The sequence below is a fragment of the Engystomops pustulosus genome, chromosome 9 (assembly GCF_040894005.1).
Source record: "Engystomops pustulosus chromosome 9, aEngPut4.maternal, whole genome shotgun sequence".
NCBI classification, from domain to species: domain Eukaryota; kingdom Metazoa; phylum Chordata; class Amphibia; order Anura; family Leptodactylidae; genus Engystomops; species Engystomops pustulosus.
In genome coordinates this window covers 103992972-104012756 of record NC_092419.1, presented here as the reverse complement: position 1 = coordinate 104012756, position 19785 = coordinate 103992972, and the positions used below count along the sequence as shown (strand labels likewise).

The following is a 19785-nucleotide window of genomic DNA, read 5'->3' as shown; positions in this document are numbered from 1 at the left end:
TAGTCTTAGTATATACTGCTCCCCCATCCCTAGTCTTAGTATATACGGCTCCCTCCTTCCCTAGTATTAGTATATATTGCCCCTCCCCCCCCCCCCCCGAGGTCTTGCTTCCCTTGCTTATATATAATATAACATGGCTAGTAGTAAAACAATAAAACAGATACTTACTTGAGCTCCCAAATTGGGGCTATCCTCCTCTTCTCCCAGTAGTGATGTGTCGTACGCCAATGAGCCGGCTCTTTTTGGTGAATTACGGGAGTCGGCTCCTTGGAATTAGCTGATGGCTCACTTAACCCTGCCCCTAATCGGCTCACCACGCCCCCTTTAACCCGATATAATTGGATTAAAAATGGTGTGGAATAGGTTGATTGGCTGGCCTTGTAATAGGGAGCCTTTCAGGAGCCAGAAGAGTCAGCTCTTCTTAGCGAGTGGAGCCTAATGAACCAACTCACTGAGAAGAGCCATAAATCCCATCACTATCTCCCAGGCCATTTCTTCTGTGCCGGAAGACACGGACGGCAAGTGATGACGTCAGGCTGCTTTGGAGTTACCGCGTCGGATTTGTGGAGCAGATACTTCTCTCAGCAGTGTCCGAAAATCCCACACAGATGATATTGGCTTTTTCGCTGGATAATTTTGGTTTGCCGCCTCCTCCAGAGAGCCACATGCTGCCACCTGAGGCGGGAGAGCCCTTGCATAATATAGAGCAGGAGCGGTTTAGCAGATGTTATAGAGCAGCTACGCAAAAAAGACAATGGGGGTCATTTATTAAGGGCCCGATTCGCGTTTTCCCGACGTGTTACCCGAATATTTCCGATTTGCGCCGCTTGTACATGAATTGCCCCGGGTTTTTGGCGCACGCGATCGGATTGTGGCGCATCGGGGCCGGTATGCGCGCGACAGAAATCGGGGGGCGTGGCCGAACGAAAACCCGACGTATTCGGAAAAACCGCCGCATTTAAAAACCGAAATGTGTCGCATAAGGACCGCTTACCTTCACCTGGTCCAGCTCGGTGCATTCCGGCGCGATGAGTTTACTTTCAGCGCAGCAGCGCCACCTGGTGGACGGCGGAAGAACTACCTTATTAAATCCCGGCCGGACCCGAATCCAGAGCGGAGAAGCCGCCGCTGGAACGCGAATGGACCGGGTAAGTAAATTTGCCCCAATAACACTGATCAGTATGTGTATTTATTCAGGATTATTACATAATGTCACGTGATTCCTCCGCTGCTCTACGTTCTGCTGATTGTAGTTGTCCTCCTTTCACATCTGAGAAGAGATAAATCAGTCAGTGAGAATGATACGGATGTTCATGTGCACAAGTAAAAGTGCCATATGTCAGGCGAGCAACACTCCCACGTAGGTGTCTACATCTACTTTATCTACTTTAATATTATGGTGTAAAGCATTACCATACAATGCAACAGTCAGATAATGCTGCCATATAGTGACCGAATAATACTGCCATACAGTGACCGAATACTGTCATACAGTGACCAGATAATACTGCCATTCAGTGACCAGATAATACTGTCATACAGTAACCGAATACTGCCATACAGTGACCAGATAATACTGTTATACAGTGACCAGATAATACTGCCATACAGTGACCAGATAATACTGTCATACAGTGACCGAATAATACTGTCATACAGTGACCGAATAATACTGTCATACAGTGACCAGATAATACTGCCATTCAGTGACCAGATAATACTGTCATACAGTGACCGAATACTGTCATATAGTGACCGAATAATACTGTCATATAGTGACCAGATAATACTGCCATTCAGTGACCAGATAATACTGTCATACAGTGACCGAATACTGTCATACAGTGACCAGATAATACTGCCATACAGTGACCGAATACTGCCATACAGTGACCGAATACTGCTATACAGTGACCAGATAATACTGCCATACAGTGACCAGATAATACTGTCATACAGTGACCGAATACTGTCATAAAGTGACCAGATAATACTGTCACACAGTGACCGAATACTGCTATACAGTGACTGAATAATACTGCCATACAGTGACCAGATAATACTGTCATACAGTGACCGAATACTGTCATACAGTGACCAGATAATACTGTCATACAGTGACCGAATACTGCCATACAGGGACCGAATACTGCTATACAGTGACTGAATAATACTGCCATACAGTGACCAGATAATACTGTCATACAGTGACCAGATAATACTGTCATACAGTGACCGAATACTTTCATACAGTGATTAGATAATACTGTCATACAGTGACCAGATAATACTACCATTCAGTGACCAGATAATACTGTCATACAGTGACCGAATACTTTTATACAGTGACCGAAACATACTGTCATACAGTGACCAGATAATACTGCCATTCAGTGACCAGATAATACTGCCATTCAGTGACCAGATAATACTGTCATACAGTGACCGAATAATACTGCCATACAGTGACTGAATAATACTGTCATACAGTGACCAGATAATACTGTCATACAGCGACTGAATAATACTGTCATACAGTGACTGAATAATACTGCCATTCAGTGACCAGATAATACTGTCATACAGCGACTGAATAATACTGTCATACAGTGACCAGATAATACTGTCATACAGTGACCGAATAATACTGCCATACAGTGACCAGATAATACGATAGTAATGTCATACAGTGACCGAATACTGTCATACAGTGACTGAATAATACTGCCATTCAGTGACCAGATAATACTGTCATACAGCGACTGAATAATACTGTCATACAGTGACCAGATAATACTGTCATACAGTGACCGAATAATACTGTTATACAGTGACCAGATAATACTGTCATACAGTGACCAGATAATACTGTCATACAGTGACTGAATAATACTGCCATTCAGTGACCAGATAATACTGTCATACAGTGACCGAATACTGTCATACAGTGACCAGATAATACTGTCATACAGTGACTGATTAATACTGTCATACAGTGACTGATTAATACTGTCATACAGTGACCAGATAATACTGTCATACAGCGACTGAATAATACTGTCATACAGTGACCAGATAATACTGCCATACAGTGAACAGATAATACTGTCATACAGTGACCGAATAATACTGTTATACAGTGACCAGATAATACTGTCATACAGTGACCGAATACTGTCATACAGTGACCAGATAATACTGTCATACAGCGACTGAATAATACTGTCATACAGTGACCAAATAATACTGTCATATAGTGACCAGATAATACTGTCATACAGTGACTGAATAATACTGCCATTCAGTGACCAGATAATACTGTCATACAGTGACTGAATAATACTGCCATTCAGTGACCAGATAATACTGTCATACAGTGACCGAATACTGTCATACAGTGACCAGATAATACTGTCATACAGTGACCGAATACTGTCATACAGTGACCGAATACTGTCATACAGTGACCGAATAATACTGCCATACAGTGACTGAATAATACTGCCATTCAGTGACCAGATAATACTGTCATACAGCGACTGAATAATACTTTCATACAGTGACCAGATAATACTGTCATACAGTGACCAGATAATACTGTCATACAGTGACCGAATAATACTGTTATACAGTGACCAGATAATACTGTCATACAGTGACCGAATACTGTCATACAGTGACCAGATAATACTGTCATACAGTGACCGAATACTGTCATACAGTGAACGAATAATACTGCCATACAGTGACTGAATAATACTGCCATACAGTGACCAGATAATACTGCCATACAGTGACCGAATAATACTGTTATAAAGTGACCAGATAATACTGCCATACAGTGACCGAATAATACTGCCATTCAGTGACCAGATAATACTGTCATACAGTGACCGAATACTGTCATACAGTGAACGAATAATACTGCCATACAGTGACTGAATAATACTGCCATACAGTGACCAGATAATACTGTCATACAGTGACCAGATAATACTGCCATACAGTGACCAGATAATACTGTCATACAGTGACCAGATAATACTGCCATACAGTGACTGAATAATACTGTCAAACAGTGACCAGATAATACTGTCATACAGTGACCGAATAATACTGCCATACAGTGACTGAATAATACTGCCATTCAGTGACCAGATAATACTGTCATACAGCGACTGAATAATACTGTCATACAGTGACCAGATAATACTGCCATACAGTGAACAGATAATACTGTCATACAGTGACCGAATAATACTGTTATACAGTGACCAGATAATACTGTTATACAGTGACTGAATAATACTGCCATTCAGTGATCAGATAATACTGTCATACAGTGACCAGATAATACTGTCATACAGTGACTGAATAATACTGTCATACAGTGACTGAATAATACTGCCATTCAGTGATCAGATAATACTGTCATACAGTGACCGAATACTGTCATACAGTGACCGAATACTGTCATACAGTGACCGAATAATACTGCCATTCAGTGACCAGATAATACTGTCATACAGTGACCAGATAATACTGTCATACAGTGACCGAATAATACTGTTATACAGTGACCAGATAATACTGCCATACAGTGACCAGATAATACTGTCATACAGTGACCAGATAATACTGCCATTCAGTGACCAGATAATACTGTCATATAGTGACCGAATAATATTCCAATACACCTGCTGCATAATACCATCACCCTGTGACCAAATAATACTGCCATATACTGACTGTTTAATACCATTATACAGCTGTCAACTAATACTACCACACAGTGACTAAATAATCCCGTAACACACAGTGCTCCAATAATATCAGCAGAGGTATTGGGTTATGTATGGAGCTGTTATTTGCTCCCTGTATGGCGGTATTATCTCACAACATCCGGCCCTTTATTCCCACTTACCCCGCAGCCCCATCATGTACACGGCGGGAGGTTCCTACACGCGGCTGTCTCCTCCACCTTCTGTGTCTGCCCATTGATTGGGTCACACGTCACTAGGGGGGTTCCTGTGAAGACCACCTCCACCATCTTGGTGGCTCCTTGGACCATATTACTGAAGAAGGAAAGAACTGGGAATCAGTTCAGTAAATTGTGTGGAATTTTATGTATTCAGGATATTTTTGTATTAAACTTACGGATAGTCGGGATACACTGGCTGACACTCCCGGGATCTTGTCCTATTCGATGTCCCACACCCGGAGGAGCACAGTCCCCAGGGACTCCATTCCGACCACGTTCCGTTAACTGGAATGCCAAATAATAATTAGGTGATTGGTTACATCTTCTGTAGTGCTGACACTAACACCCTGGATTAGACCCCCAATCGATAGAGAGGAGACCCCCTTAGCTTCATGGATGACCAGTCCTGGCCCAGTGTCTTCTACTGCCTATGTGTAAAACTAATTAAAGGGGATGTCTATAAACTCACAAACTGCAGTACCGCTTTCTGAACACTGGACTTTCCATAGACACCAATGCAATGGCGCTCCCAGCTAAGACAAGGGCACAGAAGTATAAATGTGATGGGTGTGATGATGGTGGAGGTCTACCCCCCCGTTGTGACATACGTTTGCAGCGAGTGATGTTGTAGCAGCTGCGGCTCTCTCTGTAGTTCCCCTCGCACCACTTCCCGCCATCGTGTGTCCCCAGACACTGCCGACGTCTTGACTGAATTCCAACTAATCTGGAGCAATTAATATTATCTTGAAAACGGGTGCATGGAGACCACTCCTCCCAGGAGGTCCACTGCCCGTCCACTGCAACATACAGGGAGGAAAAGAGTCAAGTGAAGAACACCGGACCTGAAATACTCTGTGCTGCTGGGACTCCCCTGCTTCTACTCCTCTGTATGGAGCACCTATCCCATAGAAATGGCCCTCACTCTTCTCAGAAAATCACTTTTATCCTAAAATACTCTGTGCTGCTGTGGCATGTGATTCCCCTATATACTTTCCTTATAACACTACCCTCATGCAGCTCTTTCCTCAATAACTTCAGGTCACTTACCCCTGACATGATCAGTATGCCCCTCTCCTGAAATACTCTGCACTGCTGGGGCATGACTCTGCTTCACTCTCATTCAGCCCTTTCATCAATAATATAAGGTCACTTTCCCCTGACAAGGGCATCACACTCTTCTTCTGTAGCCTGTGGACTCGCTTCTTATCTTTCCTGTCCTCTTCTGATTGACAAGAACAGTACACTCCTCACCTGAAACACTCTGTGCTGCTGGATTATCTGATTCTTATACTGTATCCCCATCACGACTCTGCTTCACTCTCATGCAGCCCTTTCCTGAAGGTTATAAGGTCACTTTACCCTGACAAGGGCATCACACTCTTCTTCTGTAGCCTGTGGACTCGCTTCTTATCTTTTCTGTCCTCTTCCGATTGACAAGAACTGCACACTCCTCACCTGAAACACTCTGTGCTGCTGGATTATCTGATCCTTATACTGTATTCCTGAAAGCCATAAGGTCACTTTCCCCTGACAAGGGCATCACACTCCTGCTGTTGACTTACCCGGGCAAGGAATCTTTGTGTTGCAAATAGCACTTTGATAAGGAGAGCCTGGACAGTCTTTTCCTCCATGTTGCGGGGCAGGGCTGTCACATGACCTCTCTTCTCTTATACGTCCAATACCGCAAGTCACCGTACACCCCGGGTCTCTTTTCCATGATCCCCAACTCCCGTCAACTGAGGGAACATCATAGGCACAGATCAACAAAATGCGAAAATGTGATAGATGTGTCAGACTGGTCATTAAGGGGAGATTTTGTTGGACCTCTTGATTGTGTTCTTCTAAGGGTTTGCCGGGTGTCCTGCACACAAGTCCTAATTGAGATATATGGGAAGGTGCCTGAGCTAAATGATTCCTAGTTCATTTAAGCTTTGTGTTACCCTGCTCCACCATTCCTGACCACCATGACCTCACATCTCTGCCGTTCCCTTTGGTTCCTCCTCTCCACATCTCTTGAACCATGTGGGTCACGTGTCCCTAAACAGAGACTACTGGTGGTTCTATGCAACGAGGTCCAGATTATAATATTGTAGTTAAAGGGTGTCACCAAGGGTCTACCCAGACAACACCCTTAGGAGATTCCCACTCCTACTAGGAACCTAATGGAAGTCTGAAGGATATCCGAGATGGGAAGCATTATTCTACATCTTGGTTCATCTTACCTGGACAGGGAGGAAGATCTGGACATGCCCGCTCCTCCTTGGCATTACCCCGGCAGGGGTTTCCTGGTGGAAATACAGATGGTTTTGGGTTGTTGCATTCTCGCAGACGTGACTGAACTGGAACGATCCCAGGGCCATCTTCTTTTCTACAGTGGGAGGAACATGGATTCCATGGTCCCCAATGTCCCCAAGCACCATGAGCTGGGGAGAAGAATAAGTGTCGACCATATATGAGATATTTGGACAGGACTTGGTTCATAATAACTGGACCTATAAGGAGATGTATGATGTCAATGGATGAGACGTGTGTGGCTTCACTTACCTCCAGGAGGACAATCCATGTTTGCCAAAAGTTCTCATCTGCTTTACATCACCCAACTTTGATTTCACCAAAACTCCAAAGAAGCTTCATAATTGTTGAGGTCACTTACTTGGACAAACTTGATGAGTGTCACATAAATCCACTTGAGAACTTTCTCCGATACAGGACCCACCACAAGAAGGCGTTGGGTTGTCGCAGAGTCTACTTCTCCGTCTTTGTCCTTTACCACAGGTAACAGAACATGTTGACCACAATGTCCATGAGGACCACCCTCCCATCACTGAGAGAAAAAAAAATCTCCTTAGACTGGTAGAAAATGGTATATAGTGCGTTCTATTTTATCCAGTAGTCATGTACTTACCTGTACAGCACTCGTGTTCACTGCACGATCTAACTTCCAAATGTTTTCCAGGGCAGAATCCATGTCCTATGCAGGTCCTACGCCTGTCCTGAACACCTTCACTACAGGTCACAGAACAAGGGCTCCAGCTCCCCCACACTGACCAATGAGATGAACTGAAAGAGGGTAAAAATGTGTGATTTATTTCCCTACAAGAATATAACTCCTATAATACTGCCCCCTATGTACAAAAATATATGACTCCTATAATACTGCCACCTATGTACAAGAATATAACTACTATAATACTGCCCCCTATGTACAAAAATATATGACTCCTATAATACTGCCACCTATGTACAAGAATATAACTACTATAATACTGCCCCCTATGTACAAGAATATAACTACTATAATACTGCCCCCTACGTACAAGAATATAACTACTATAATACTGCCCCCTATGTACAAGAATATAACTACTATAATACTGCCCCCTATGTACAAGAATATAACTACTATAATACTGCCTCCTATGTACAAGAATATAACTACTATAATACTGCCCCCCTATGTACAAGAATATAACTACTATAATACTGCCCCCTATGTACAGGAATATAACTACTATAATACTGCCTCCTATGTACAAGAATATAACTACTATAATACTGCCTCCTATGTACAAGAATATAACTACTATAATACTGCCCCCTATGTACAAGAATATAACTACTATAATACTGCTCCCTATGTACAGGAATATAACTACTATAATACTGCCCCCCTATGTACAAGAATATAACTACTATAATACTGCCCCCTATGTACAGGAATATAACTACTATAATACTGCCCCTATGTACAAGAATATAACTACTATAATACTGCCCCCTATGTACAAGAATATAACTACTATAATAATGCCCCCTATGTACAAGAATATAACTACTATAATACTGCCCCTATGTACAAGAATATAACTACTATAATACTGCCCCCTATGTACAAGAATATAACTACTATAATACCGCCCCCTATGTTCAAGAATATAACTACTATAATACTGCCCCCTATGTACAAGAATATAACTACTATAATACTGCCCCCTATGTACAAGAATATAACTACTATAATACTGCCCCCTATGTACAAGAATATAACTACTATAATACTCCCCCCTATGTACAGGAATATAACTACTATAATACTGCCCCCTATGTACAAGAATATAACTACTATAATACTGCCCCCTATGTACAGGAATATAACTACTATAATACTGCCCCCTATGTACAGGAATGTAACTACTATAATACTGCCCCCTATGTACAAGAATGTAACTACTATAATACTGCCCCCTATGTACAAGAATAAAACTACTATAATACTGCCCCCTATGTACAAGAATATAACTACTATAATACTGCCCCCTATGTACAAGAATATAACTACTATAATACTGCCCCCTATGTACAGGAATATAACTACTATAATACTGCCCCCTATGTACAGGAATATAACTACTATAATACTGCCCCCTATGTACAGGAATGTAACTACTATAATACTGCCCCCTATGTACAAGAATGTAACTACTATAATACTGCCCCCTATGTACAAGAATAAAACTACTATAATACTGCCCCCTATGTACAAGAATATAACTACTATAATACTGCCCCCTATGTACAAGAATATAACTACTATAATACTGCCCCCTATGTACAAGAATATAACTACTATAATACTGCCTCCTATGTACAGGAATATAACTACTATAATACTGCCCCCTATGTACAAGAATACAGTATAACTACTATAATACTGCCCCCTATGTACAAGAATAAAACTACTATAATACTGCCCCCTATGTACAAGAATAAAACTACTATAATACTGCCCCCTATGTACAAGAATATAACTACTATAATACTGCCCCCTATGTACAAGAATATAACTACTATAATACTCCCCCCTATGTACAGGAATATAACTACTATAATACTGCCCCCTATGTACAGGAATATAACTACTATAATACTGCTCCCTATGTACAGGAATATAACTACTATAATACTGCCCCCTATGTACAGGAATATAACTACTATAATACTGCCCCCTATGTACAAGAATATAACTACTATAATACTGCCTCCTATGTACAGGAATATAACTACTATAATACTGCCTCCTATGTACAGGAATATAACTACTATAATACTGCCCCCTATGTACAGGAGTATAACTACTATAATACTGCCCCCTATGTACAAGAATATAACTACTATAATACTGCCCCCTATGTACAGAAATATAACTACTATAATACTGCTCCCTATGTACAAGAATATAACTACTATAATACTGCCCCCTATGTACAGGAATATAACTACTATAATACTGCCCCCTATGTACAGAAATATAACTACTATAATACTGCCCCCTATGTACAAGAATTTAAATTCTATAATACCGCCTTGTCTTACTGGCAGGACTGGCATGGTGAGTCGTGGTCTTTCCGGAAGCCATACTTCTTGTTCAGGCAGCAGTCCTCCTGTGATATTCCTTCCCCCAAGAAATCTTCGCATTGTAGCGTTTTCTCATCAAATTGAATAAAACAGAGGACATCATATGAATCTAGAGAGAAGGTGATGGCAGTATAGTAGTTATAGACACACTGGATGCAGATCTAAAACTTTAAAACTTTTCACAGCTGAGGTTTTGCTACAATGTGTCATTCTGTTGTACAGAGAATCAAATCTCTTCTGCCCTGATAGTTTGTTACAATGTATCAGAATATATATTGTATGATTTGAGGAGTCCCGTGCACTTGTATTTGTGCCCCCTCCTGGGTAGACTTATGGGGTCCTACTTACCCACAACCTGTGTGGTGAACACAACGAGGAGGATGAGGGGCAGGGGTGGCATTTCTAGGGGTGCAGTGTGGTCTAGAGTACCCCTTGTCCCTTCATCAGGCCCTGTACCTACCTTATATAATACAGCAGCCACTCCCCACCCTCCTGTAATATGACCTGGATAATCTGTAGGTTTATGTGCCCTGGCACCTAGGCTGGCACACAATGGTGGCACAATAGCTGCGGGTACACACGAGTATTTCCTGGAGACAATATGCAAATATATTCTATACCTCCATCATCATAAAGGAGCTGCTACTGCCCATGCCCGTCCTCACCCATTGTAAGAGAAATCGCTGGCATTAACCTCAATAATCCCTCATCTATGGAAACAATCAACAGGGAAGTAGCATAGCAATGCAGACTAGAGTATTACTCCATTCACAGCCAAAGCTGCAATCACAATCCTTCCATCATAGTCTTATGTCACAGAGGAAATGGAAACAATCTTAAATGCAGCACATGAAGTGACTAGAATCATAGTTAAAGCTAATATAAATTAATCAAGCATGAAAAGAGCTAAGGTGGGTGCATGCAGGTGGGCTGAGGGGAACACTACAGGGATGTTACCTCCATAATACTGAGCTAGTGGTCGTGTATAATGTGTATGTAGTGATCTCCCCCTGGTGGTGTATAATCTGTATGTGGTGATCTCCCCCTAGTTGTGGTGTATAATGTGTATGTAGTGATCTCCCCCTGGTGGTGTATAATCTGTATGTGGTGATCTCCCCCTAGTTGTGGTGTATAATCTGTATGTAGTGATCTCCCCCTAGTGGTGGCTGTATAATCTGTATGTAGTGATCTCCTCCTAGTGGTGGTGTATAATCTGTATGTAGTGATCTCCCCCTGGTGGTGTATAATCTGTATGTGGTGATCTCCCCCTAGTTGTGGTGTATAATGTGTATGTAGTGATCTCCCCCTGGTGGTGGTGTATAATCTGTATGTAGTGAGCTCCACCTAGTGGTGGGGTATAATCTGTATGTAGTGATCTCCCCCTAGTGGTGGTGTATAATCTGTATGTAGTGATCTCCCCCTAGTGGTGGTGTATAATCTGTATGTAGTGAGCTCCCCCTAGTGGTGGCTGTATAATCTGTATGTAGTAAGCTCCACCTAGTGGTGGTGTATTATTTGTATGTAGTGATCTCCTCCTAGTGGTGGCTGTATAATATGTATGTAGTGAGCTCCCTCTAGTGCTGGTGTATAATCTGTATGTAGTGATCTCCTCCTAGTGGTGGTGTATAATCTGTGTGTAGTGATCTCCCCGTAGTGGTGGTGTATAATCTGTATGCAGTGAGCTCCCCCTAGTGGTGGTGTATAATCTGTATGTAGTGAGCTCCTCCTATTGGTAGTGTATTATCTGTATGTAGTGAGCTCCCCCTAGTAGTTGTGTATAATCTGTATGTAGTGAGCTCCCCCTAGTGGTGGAGTATAATCTGTATGTAGTGATCTCCCCCTAGTGGTGGTGTATAATCTGTATGTAGTGAGCTCCCCCTAGTGGTGGTGTATAATCTGTGTGTAGTGATCTCCCCCTAGTGGTGGTGTATAATCTGTATGTAGTGATCTCCCCCTAGTGGTGGTGTATAATCGGTATGTCGTCAGCTCCCCCTAGTAGTGCTGTATAATCTGTATGTAGTGAGCTTCCCCTAGTTGTGGTGTATAATCTGTATGTAGTGATCTCCGCCTAGTGGTGGTGTATAATCTGTGTGTAGTGATCTCCCCCTAGTGGTGGTGTATAATCTGTATGTAGTGAGCTCCCCCTAGTAATGGTGTATAATCTGTATGTAGTGAGCTCCTCCTATTGGTAGTGTATTATCTGTATGTAGTGAGCTCCCCCTAGTAGTTGTGTATAATCTGTATGTAGTGAGCTCCCCCTAGTGGTGGAGTATAACCTGTATGTAGTGATCTCCCCCTAGTGGTGGTGTATAATCTGTATGTAGTGAGCTTCCCCTAGTGGTGGTGTATAATCTGTATGTAGTGAGCTCCCCCTAGTGGTGGTGTATAATCTGTATGTAGTGAGCTTCCCCTGGTGGTGGTGTATAATCTGTATGTAGTGAGCTCCCCCTAGTGGTGGTGTATAATCTGTATGTAGTGAGGTCCTCCTAGTGGTAGTGTATTATCTGTATGTAGTGAGCTCCCCCTAGAGGTGGTGTATAATCTGTATGTAGTGAGCTCCCCCTAATGGTGGTGTATATTCTGTATGTAGTGATCTCCCCCTAGTGGTGGTGTATAATCTGTATGTAGTGAGCTCCCCCTAGTGGTGGTGTATAATCTGCATGTAGTGATCTTCTCCTAGTGGTGGTGTATAATATGTATGTATTGATCTCCCCCTAGAGGTGGTGTATAATCTGTATGTAGTGAGCTCCCCCTAATGGTGGTGTATATTCTGTATGTAGTGATCTCCCCCTAGTGGTGGTGTATAATCAGTATGTAGTGAGCTCCCCCTAGTGGTGGTGTATAATCTGCATGTAGTGAGCTCCCCCTAGTAGTGGTGTATAATGTGTATGTAGTCAGCTCCTCCGAGGGCTGGTGTATAATCTTTATATAGAGATCTACTCCTAGTGGTGGTGTATAATCCTTATGTAGTGAGCTCCCTATAGTGGTGGTTTATAATCTGTATGTAGTGAGTTCCCCCTAGTGGTGGGTGTATAATCTGTATGTCGTGAGCTCCCCCTAGTGGTGGTGTATAATCTGTATGCAGGGAGCTCCCCCTTGTGGTGGTGTATAATCTGTATGTAGTGATCTCCCCCTAGTGGTGGAGTATAACCTGTATGTAGTGAGCTCCACCTAGTGGTAGTGTGTAATCTGTAAGTAGTGATCTCCCCCTAGTGGTGGAGTATAACCTGTATGTAGTGATCTCCCCCTAGTGGTGGTGTATAATCTGTATGTAGTGAGCTCCCCCCTAGTGGTGGAGTATAATCTGTATGTAGTGATCTCCTCCTAGTGGTGGTGTATAATCTGTATGTAGTCAGCTCCCCCCTAGTGGTGACTGTATAATCTGTATATAGTGAGCTCACCCTAGTGGTGACTGTATAATCTGTATGTAGTGAGCTCCCCATAGTGGTGGTGTATAATATGTAGTGAGCTCCTCCTAGTGGTGGCTGTATAATCTGTATGTAGTGATCTCCCCCTAGTGGTGGTGTATAATCTATATGTAGTGAGCTCCCCCTAGTGGTGGTGTATAATCTGTATGTAGTGAGCTCACCCTAGTGGTGCCTGTATAACATGTATGTAGTGACCTCCCCCTAGTGGTGGCTGTATAATCTGTATGTAGTGAGCTCCTCCTAGTGGCGGTGAATAATCTATATGTAGTTAGCTCCCCCTAGTGGTGGTGTATAACCTGTATGCAGAGAGCTCCCCCTAGTGGCGGTGTATAATCTGTATGTAGTGACCTCCCCCTAGTGGTGGAGTATAACCTGTATGTAGTGAGCTCCACCTAGTGGTAGTCTGTAATCTGTATGTAGTGAGCTCCTCCTAGTGGTGGTGTATAATCTGTATGTAGTGATCTCCTCCTAGTGGCGGTGTATAATCTGTATGTAGTAATCTCCCCCTAGTGGTGACTTCATATTCTGTATGTAGTGGTCTCCTCCAAGTGGTGGCTGTATAATCTGTATGTAGTGAGCTCCCCCTAGTGCTGGCCATATAATCTGTATCTAGAGAGCACCCCCTAGTGATGCCTGTATAATATGTGTGTAGTGACCTCCCCCTAGTGGTGACTGTATAATATGAATGTAGTGACCTCTCCCTAGTGGTAGTATATAATCCATATGAAGTGATCTCCTCCTAGTGGTGGTTGTATAATCTGTATGTCGTGAGCTCCCCCTAGTGGTGTTGTATAATCTGTATGTAGTGAGCTCCCCCTAGTGGTGGTGTATAATCTGTATGTAGTGAGCTTCCCCTAGTGGTGGTGTATAATCTGTATGTAGTGAGCTTCCCCTAGTGGTGGTGTATAATCTGTATGTAGTGAGGTCCTCCTAGTGGTAGTGTATTATCTGTATGTAGTGAGCTCCCCCTAGAGGTGGTGTATATTCTGTATGTAGTGATCTCCCCCTAGTGGTGGTGTATAATCTGTATGTAGTGAGCTCCCCCTAGTGGTGGTGTATAATCTGCATGTAGTGATCTTCTCCTAGTGGTGGTGTATAATATGTATGTATTGATCTCCCCCTAGAGGTGGTGTATAATCTGTATGTAGTGAGCTCCCCCTAATGGTGGTGTATATTCTGTATGTAGTGATCTCCCCCTAGTGGTGGTGTATAATCAGTATGTAGTGAGCTCCCCCTAGTGGTGGTGTATAATCTGCATGTAGTGAGCTCCCCCTAGTGGTGGTGTATAATGTGTATGTAGTCAGCTCCTCCGAGGGCTGGTGTATAATCTTTATATAGAGATCTACTCCTAGTGGTGGTGTATAATCCTTATGTAGTGAGCTTCCTATAGTGGTGGTTTATAATCTGTATGTAGTGAGTTCCCCCTAGTGGTGGGTGTATAATCTGTATGTCGTGAGCTCCCCCTAGTGGTGGTGTATAATCTGTATGCAGGGAGCTCCCCCTTGTGGTGGTGTATAATCTGTATGTAGTGATCTCCCCCTAGTGGTGGAGTATAACCTGTATGTAGTGAGCTCCACCTAGTGGTAGTGTGTAATCTGTAAGTAGTGATCTCCCCCTAGTGGTGGAGTATAACCTGTATGTAGTGATCTCCCCCAAGTGGTGGTGTATAATCTGTATGTAGTGAGCTCCCCCCTAGTGGTGGAGTATAATCTGTATGTAGTGATCTCCTCCTAGTGGTGGTGTATAATCTGTATGTAGTGAGCTCCCCCCTAGTGGTGACTGTATAATCTGTATATAGTGAGCTCACCCTAGTGGTGACTGTATAATCTGTATGTAGTGAGCTCCCCATAGTGGTGGTGTATAATATGTAGTGAGCTCCTCCTAGTGGTGGCTGTATAATCTGTATGTAGGTATCTCCCCCTAGTGGTGGTGTATAATCTATATGTAGTGAGCTCCCCCTAGTGGTGGTGTATAATCTGTATGTAGTGAGCTCACCCTAGTGGTGCCTGTATAACATGTATGTAGTGACCTCCCCCTAGTGGTGGCTGTATAATCTGTATGTAGTGAGCTCCTCCTAGTGGCGGTGAATAATCTATATGTAGTTAGGTCCCCCTAGTGGTGGTGTATAACCTGTATGCAGAGAGCTCCCCCTAGTGGCGGTGTATAATCTGTATGTAGTGACCTCCCCCTAGTGGTGGAGTATAACCTGTATGTAGTGAGCTCCACCTAGTGGTAGTCTGTAATCTGTATGTAGTGAGCTCCTCCTAGTGGTGGTGTATAATCTGTATGTAGTGATCTCCTCCTAGTGGCGGTGTATAATCTGTATGTAGTAATCTCCCCCTAGTGGTGACTGCATATTCTGTATGTAGTGATCTCCTCCAAGTGGTGGCTGTATAATCTGTATGTAGTGAGCTCCCCCTAGTGCTGGCTATATAATCTGTATCTAGAGAGCACCCCCTAGTGATGCCTGTATAATATGTGTGTAGTGACCTCCCCCTAGTGGTGACTGTATAATATGAATGTAGTGACCTCCCCCTTGTTGTGGTATATAATCTGTATGTAGTGAGCTCTCCCTAGTGGTAGTATATAATCTATATGAAGTGATCTCCTCCTAGTGGTGGTTGTATAATCTGTATGTCGTGAGCTCCCCCTAGTGGTGTTGTATAATCTGTATGTAGTGAGCTCCCCCTATTGGTGATGTATAATCTGTATGTAGTGATCTCCCCCAAGTGGTGGCTGTATAATCTATATGTAGTGATCTCCTCCTAGTGGTGGCTGTATAATCTGTATCTAGTGATCTCCCCCTAGTGGTGACTGTATAATGTGTATGTATTGAGCTTCCCCTAGTGGTGGTGTATAATCTGTATGTAGTGAGCTCCCCGTAGTGGTGGTGTATAATCTGTATGTAGTGAGCTCCTCCTATTGGTAGTGTATTATCTGTATGTAGTGAGCTCCCCCTAGTGGTGGCTGTATAATCTGTATGTAGTGATCTCCCCCTAGTGGTGACTGTATAATGTGTATGTAGTGAGCTTCCCCTAGTGGTGGTGTATAATGTGTATGTAGTCTGCTCCTCCTAGGACTGGTGTATAATCTTTATGTAGTGATCTACTCCTAGTGGTGGTGTATAATCCTTATGTAGTGGGCTCCCTATAGTGGTGGTTTATAATCTGTATGTATTGATCTCCTCCTAGTGGTGGTGCATAATCTGTATGTAGTGAGCTCCCCCTAGTGGTGGTGTATAATCTGTATGCAGGGAGCTCCCCCTTGTGGTGGTGTATAATCTGCATGTAGTGATCTCCCCCTAGTGGTGGAGTATAACCTGTATGTAGTGAGCTCCACCTAGTGGTAGTGTATAATCTGTATGTAGTGATCTCCCCCTAGTGGTGGTGTATAATCTGTATGTAGTGAGCTCCTCCTAGTGGTGGAGCATAATCTGTAAGTAGTAATCTCCCCCTAGTGGTGACTGTATAATCTGTTTGTAGTGAGCTCCCCATAGTGGTGGTTTATAATCTGTATGTAGTGATCTCCTCCAAGTGGTGGCTGTATAATCTGTATGTAGTGATTTCCTCCTAGTGGTGGTGTATAATCTGTATGTAGTGATCTCCCCCTAGTGGTGGTGTATAATCTGTATGTAGTGAGCTCCTCCTAGTGGTGGAGCATAATCTGTAAGTAGTAATCTCCCCCTAGTGGTGACTGTATAATCTGTTTGTAGTGAGCTCCCCATAGTGGTGGTTTATAATCTGTATGTAGTGATCTCCTCCAAGTGGTGGCTGTATAATCTGTATGTAGTGATTTCCTCCTAGTGGTGGTGTATAATCTGTATGTAGTGAGCTCCTCCTAGTGGTGGAGTATAATCTGTATGTAGTGAGCTCACCCTAGTGGTGGAGTATAATCTGTATGTAGTAAACTCACCCTCGTGCTGGCTAAATAATCTGTATCTAGTGAGCTCCCGCTAGTGGTGCCTGTATAACATGTATGTAGTGACCTCCCCCTAGTGGTGGCTGTATAATATGTACGTAGTTAGCTCGCCCTTGTGGTGTTGTTTAATCTGTATGTAGTGAGCTCCCCCTAGTGGTGGCTGTATATTCTGTATGTGGTGAGCTCCCCTTAGTGGTGGCTGTATAATATGTATGTAGTGAGCTCCCCCTAGTGGTGATGTATAATCTGTATGTAATGAGCTCCCCCTAGTGGTGTTGTATAATCTGTATGTAGTGAGCTTCCCCTATTGGTGATGTATAATCTGTATGAAGTGATCTCCCCCAAGTGGTGGCTGTATAATCTATATTTAGTGATCTCCTCTTAGTGGTGGCTGTATAATCTGTATATAGTGATCTCCCCCTAGTGGTGACTGTATAATCTATATGTAGTGAGCTCCCCCTAGTGGTGGTGTATAATCCGTATGTAGTGAGGTCACTCTAGTGCTGGCTATATAATCTGTATCTAGTGAGCTCCCCCTAGTGGTGCCGGTATAATATGTATGTAGTGACCTCCCCCTAGTGGTGGTGTATAATCCGTATACAGTGAGCTCCCCCTAGTGGGAGATGTATAATCTGTATGTAGTGATCTCCTCCTAGTGGTGGTGTATAATCTGTATGTGGTGAGCTTCCCCTAGTGGTGGAGTATAATCTGTATGTAGTGAGCTCACCGTAGTGGTGGAGTATAATCTATATGTAGTGAGCTCACCCTAGTGCTGGCTATATAATCTGTATCTAGTGAGCTCCCCCTAGTGGTGCCTGTATAACATGTATGTAGTGACTTCCCCCTAGTGGTGGCTGTATAATATGTATGTAGTGAGCTCCCCCTAGTTGTGTTGTATAATCTGTATGTAGTGAGCTCCCCCTAGTGGTGGCTGTATAATCTGTATGTGGTGAGCTCTCCCTAGTGGTGGTGTATAATCTGTATGTAGTGAGCTCCCCCTAGTGGTGGAGTATAATCTGTATGTAGTGAGCTCACCCTAGTGCTGGCTATATAATCTGTATCTAGCGAGTTCCGCCTAGTGGTGCCTGTATAACATGTATGTAGCGACCTCCCCCTAGTGGTGGCTGTTTAATATGTATGTAGTGAGCTCCCCCTAGTGGTGTTGCATAATCTGTATTTAGTGAGCTCCCCCTAGTAATGGCTGTATAATCTGTATGTGGTGAGCTCCCCCTAGTGGTGGTGTATAATCTGTATGTAGTGAGCTCCCCCTAGTGATGGCTGTATAATCTGTATGTGGTGAGCTCCCCTTAATGGTGGCTGTATAATATGTATGTAGTGAGCTCCCCCTAGTGGTGATGTATAATCTGTATGTAATGAGCTCCCCCTAGTGGTGTTGTATAATCTGTATGTAGTGAGCTTCCCCTATTGGTAATGTATAATCTGTATGTAGTGATCTCCCCCAAGTGGTTGCTGTATAATCTATGTGTAGTGATCTCCTCCTAGTGGTGGCTGTATAATCTGTATGTAGTGATCTCCCCCTAGTGGTGACTGTATAATCTGTATGTAGTGAGCTTCCCTTAGTGGTGGTGTATTATCTGTATGTAGTGAGCTCCCCTTAGTGGTGGCTGTATAATATGTATGTAGTGAGCTCCCCCTAGAGGTGATGTATAATCTGTATGTAATGAGCTCCCACTAGTGGTGTTGTATAATCTGTATGTAGTGAGCTCCCCCTATTGGTGATGTATAATCTGTATGTAGTGATCTCCCCCAAGTGGTGGCTGTATAATCTATATGTAGTGATCTCCTCCTAGTTGTGGCTGTATAATCTGTATTAGTGAGCTCCACCTAGTGGTAGTGTATAATCTGTATGTAGTGATCTCCCCCTAGTGGTGGTGTATAATCTGTAAGTAGTAATCTCCCCCTAGTGGTGACTATATAATCTGTTTATAGTGAGCTCCCCATAGTGGTGGTTTATAATCTGTATGTAGTGATCTCCTCCAAGTGGTGGCTGTATAATCTGTACGTAGTGATTTCCTCCTACTG

At 43.1% G+C, this 19785-nt stretch overlaps 2 protein-coding genes across 3 annotated transcripts in view; one reads left to right on the top strand and one right to left on the bottom strand.

Moving 5' to 3' along the window:
- LOC140077714 (leucine-rich repeat neuronal protein 1-like) overlaps positions 1 to 19785 on the top strand; it is a 107848-nt gene that overhangs the window by 64580 nt on the left and 23483 nt on the right. The window lies entirely within an intron of this gene.
- On the bottom strand, positions 1174 to 10885 carry LOC140077712 (properdin-like). 2 transcript variants are annotated; one of them, XM_072125107.1, is made up of 10 exons: positions 10745 to 10885; positions 10355 to 10505; positions 7887 to 8041; positions 7635 to 7805; positions 7204 to 7404; positions 6544 to 6717; positions 5590 to 5778; positions 5158 to 5266; positions 4925 to 5075; positions 1174 to 1270 (listed from the first exon to the last, which is right to left on the bottom strand). In XM_072125107.1, the coding sequence occupies exons 1-9, from the start codon at positions 10794 to 10796 to the stop codon at positions 4937 to 4939; spliced, it is 1341 nt and encodes a 446-aa protein (XP_071981208.1). In that variant the 5' UTR covers positions 10797 to 10885; the 3' UTR covers positions 1174 to 1270; positions 4925 to 4936. The 2 variants fall into 2 exon arrangements, with proteins under 2 accessions (XP_071981208.1, XP_071981209.1); XM_072125108.1 differs by lacking the exon at positions 5590 to 5778.